This window comes from Etheostoma spectabile, chromosome 8, assembly GCF_008692095.1.
Source record: "Etheostoma spectabile isolate EspeVRDwgs_2016 chromosome 8, UIUC_Espe_1.0, whole genome shotgun sequence".
In the NCBI taxonomy this organism is placed as follows: Eukaryota; Metazoa; Chordata; class Actinopteri; order Perciformes; family Percidae; genus Etheostoma; species Etheostoma spectabile.
In genome coordinates this window covers 33,593,732-33,598,294 of record NC_045740.1, presented here as the reverse complement: position 1 = coordinate 33,598,294, position 4,563 = coordinate 33,593,732, and the positions used below count along the sequence as shown (strand labels likewise).

General features: G+C 39.6%; 1 protein-coding gene across 5 annotated transcripts in view; it reads right to left on the bottom strand.

Moving 5' to 3' along the window:
• LOC116694569 (paired box protein Pax-6) overlaps positions 1-4,563 on the bottom strand; it is a gene marked incomplete at its 3' end in the record, with an annotated part of 28,417 nt that overhangs the window by 2,633 nt on the left and 21,221 nt on the right. For all 5 annotated transcript variants that reach the window (XM_032524351.1, XM_032524352.1, XM_032524354.1 and 2 more), the window contains 3 exon segments: positions 57-139; positions 891-1,043; positions 3,708-3,870. In XM_032524351.1, the coding sequence (XP_032380242.1) occupies positions 57-139; positions 891-1,043; positions 3,708-3,870 (399 nt within the window).

Genomic DNA, 4,563 nt, shown 5'->3' with positions numbered 1-4,563 from the left:
ACACACACACACACACACACACACACACACACACACACAGATATAATAGAGCCTACCTGTATTCTTGCCTCTGGAAGATCTATTTTGTTGGCCAGGCGTTCTCGGGCGAACACATCTGGATAGTGAGTCCTTTCAAACTCTGAAACAAAGACACATTGTGTCATTTCATGGTAACATCATTTCCACTTGATTTACATCAGGACAGACCATTTAGAGAGCAATGCTTTCCAACATCCTCTGTGATGTTGTGAATGGCTGTGCTACAACGTGCTACAACGGATATTTCACTGAATCACATTTAGTATTTCCATGAACTTTCCGTCTGGACAACTGCACAGCTTGTATTATGATAAAAAACCAGTAGACAGAACCCTGTGTGAAAATGTCTTTTCTACACACGGTCATCTTCGCCAGTGGTGGAATGTAACTAAGATCATTTACTACTCAAGTACTTTACTTGAGTCTTTTCTGGTCATGCTGTTTTCTACTTCTGTTTCACTCCATTTCAGAGAGAAATATTCTACTTTTTACCCCACTACATTCATCTGACAGCTTTAGTTACTTGTCACTTTTCAAATTAAGATTTTTGCACACAAAACACATGTAGTTCATGAAATACAATGTGTTGTTATAAATTAAACTACCCAATGATAAAGCAGCCAAAATGTCCAGCCCAACTGTTTGGATAATTTCCAGTTTCTAAAATGGGAAGACTTCTCCGCATTGAGTACTTTTAGTTCCATTTTCCTGATGATACTTACATACTTTTATTTTACTTGTAACAGAGTATCTTTACAGTGTTTTATTTGCCCTCGTATTTAAGTAAAAGATCTGATTCATTCTTCTACCACTCATCACCAAACCATTTGACCTCATCTGTGATCAGTTACCTTTCTCCAGGGCCTCTATCTGCTCCTGTGTGAAAGACGTTCTGTTTCTCTGCAGTTTTCTCTTCAGCTGAAGCCTCATCTGCGTCTCCTCTGAGTCCTCGCCGTTAGAGCTGACTGATACGGCGTTGTCCCCCCCCTCTGCCTGTGGACACTCTGCAACAGGGAAGGAAGGAAAGAAGGAAGAAGAAGTTGAGGTTGGGCTCAAATAGGTTTTTACATCTTATAGTGAAGAACAATCAACTACATGACCATATGTTATGAGTAAAAAACAGATAATTAAAATGAAAGCTGGAGTTGTTAAAAAAAATGAACACTAAAAGAATATCCCAAATAAATATTATAATACTATGTCAACACAATAGGGAAGGGGGAAAATAACGTAAACTCAAATGTATCATGATTGTTTTAGGGAGAATTTTTTTAAATCATTAATTTTCCCTAAAATCGATATATTTATTTTTCCTTTTTTACCAATGGGTCGCCTAAATATTTTCTGTTTATGTGGTATCGCATCATATCCGTTTCCAACTTAACGGAGCAAAAGTAGAAAATGCTTGAAAATACATGTTATTATCTTTTTTACAGTAAATAAAGTAAGTAAATTTCAGATGTGATGTAATTCTTCTTAGAAAACCATACACATTTTTTGAAGTGTCTCATAATATACATCGCCTCTAGAATTCTACTTTTGTTTTTGTAAAGATGGAAAAGAAAATCCCAATTCTCAATACTATCGAATTGCAATACTTTTAGAATCACAATAAATGAAAATTGCAATACAAATCCAATCGGCATCCATGTATCATGAAAGAATGGAATCAGCACAGCAGCACGTTTTCCCAGCTATACAACACAACGTAGAGCATTGATGATAATCCATGAAACCACATGTGAGATAAAGATGAGTGAAGGTACAGGGCACTTCAGAGTGGAGCTCTCCAACATGTGATCCCCAAGCAGACGGGAGCTTGACTCCAGCTCCCCTGTGGAACTGCGTGTTTTTTGTGGTGCTAGCCTAATTATTCATTATCCCCAGCAGACAGAGGCTGCAAAACAGAATGAAGCCATTGCTCAGTGTCACAGTCAGTCAGGCAGAAAGAGACGCAAATGAGAGCAGACGCCCCTTCTCCCTCTCCCACGCAAACACACGCACACACACACACACACATGCACAGATGCACAAACAGACTGCTGGGGAGGCAGCAGCCGTGGCAGTGTAGCATGACTTTGTTTCCCTGTTGTAATCCCAGGGTGCTGGAGGAGGAGCGGCAGCATATGAGCCTACTCCACGCAGCAAATGGGGCCCTCAGCCACACACACACACACACTGAAGGAAAGGAAAAGGAAGCTGCTCCTGTCAACTCCATACAATGTGTCCTCTGTCCCGTATAATGGGAAATTTGAGTAAATTTCGCAAGTGGGCGATTACTGTGGCTGCTCCATTTTTTTGTGAAAAACTAATTAAATGCATGGCACAATGGGAAAATCATGAATTAATCTCGGAGTTATTTTCTTAATTAATTGATCAGTTTATGTCAGAAAATGGAGGAAAAAAAATGGAGAGCCCAAAATGACGTCCTCAAGTGTCTCGTTTTGTCCTCAAAGATATTTAGTTTGCTGTCACAGAGTGAAGAACCCAGAACATTTTCACATTTAACAAGCCACATGAAGAAAATAGTTGGCCATTACTTTAATAGTTGACAAATAACTGAATAATTGAACTCCAGAACTACATTTCACATTTAAAAATACAATTACTTCCATGATTTATTTAAATGTCAGTTTACCTTACAATGTATACATCGTCTGCCATTGGCAGCATATTTGGGTGTGTGCATGTGTTCTGAGACATGTCAGGGCCTATTTGTATCCTGCATTACAGGGTTTGAGCTAAAGAATTGTGTTCTAGGTCTTAAATAATTAACTAACTAAATAATAATTGTTAAAAAACAGGTCAAACGTTTCTCATTGTAAAGCTCATGCAGTGCTGTACAATGTTTTCTTTTTTCAGTTCTGTGCTGTTGTAGTTTTTTCTTTCATGCAACTTATATTGCAGCTAAGTGCACGACTGCACGAGTTTTTATAGTAACAGATTTTAATCTTCAGCTATGGTGAAGTGCCAGTGTAGCGATGTTTCCGGGCCTGCGCCTGTTTGTATTCCTGTCACCAACATTGCTCAAAGGACTCAGTGTGCTCGGGCCTGGAGATTGCAATAGGTCACTTTTAGAAAAACAGAGCCCAGATTGTCTCATTGGTGGTACTGAGTGCATTCCCAGTACTGTGGTAGTAGTCTCGCATTGCCAGATCTGTGGAACTGCCATTGCCACATGACGCTCACCAAACCCTGACCCTAACCCCAAACTCAACGGCAACGGCCACTGAAACGACCAGCACATCACGGTGCTAGCATTCAGGGATAGGAGGAAAAGGTGCTCTGGTTAATTGGCATTCCTTTAAACCAATCACAATCGTCATGGGCGGGGCTGTCTGGATTTACCCTGCAGAGATCTGAGGACCAGGTAACCATAGTCCTCGGTCGGGATTTACCCTGCAGAGATCTGAGGACCAGTAACCATAGTCCTAAGTTGGACAGATAGTCTAGTAGCTGTCTGGATTTACCCTGCAGGACTGAGGACCAGGTAACTATGATCCTCAGATTGGACAGATAGTATAGCTAGCTGTCTGGATTTACCCTGCAGAGATTGAGGACCAGGTAACATAGTCTCAGATTGAAGATAGTCTAGATAGAAATGAAACGTCATCAATATAGCCTATGGTAGTAGTAGGACAGTAGCAGTAGTGGAGTGAGTGTCTTACCAGTGGAAGGGAGCGTTGTCCCAGTGTACCACCCTGAGCGTCCCCCCCACGTGGTTTGTTCATTGAGCATCTTGAGTTTGTCAAACATGCCTTCGGCCCCCACTGTGACCATGTGCTGCTTATCATTGGCCAGGTTCCTGAGCACTCGATTTATTGATGAAACCTGGTGAGAAACATAACAAGGTACATAATGACATAATAGCAAATATTTAGTTGGATATGTAATAGATTGGTGGTGAACCAAACAAACAAAAAATTAATAATCCACACCCTTCCTTATCATGCCCATTTAAAGAAATACTAGAGAGTAAAAACCAATGTAATTCAATGTGTTACATTAGCATGCTTTTCATGTCTTGAGAAACGATCTTATAGAATCACAACAATTTTAATATGCCAGATACTCTGTTTATCTTTAATTGCTGTGTCTAAAGTATTGCTTTATTTTATTTACTGCTTGGTTTTGAATTTAACGTAAAGCAGTTTGGTATTGGCTTTTTTGCAATTTACATGCAATTTAAAGAAGCTTTTTTAAGAACGTATCTGCCTACTCCAGCCGTGCCACATCTGCCCTCTCCAATGTTGGAATGTAACTAAGTACATTTACTCTAGTACTGTACTTAAGTACAAATATTCTTGAGTTCTTTCTAGTCATGCCTCTTTCTACTTCTACTCCGCTATATTTCAGAGAGAAATATTCTACTTTATACTCCACTACATTCACCTGACAGCTTTAGTTTCTAGTTACATTAAGATTTCTGCAGACAAAACACATGTATTTTATAAAATGTGATGTTTTATTATAAAGTAACCTAGCAACAATATGACGGCCTACAGGTCCAGCTGAGATGATGAG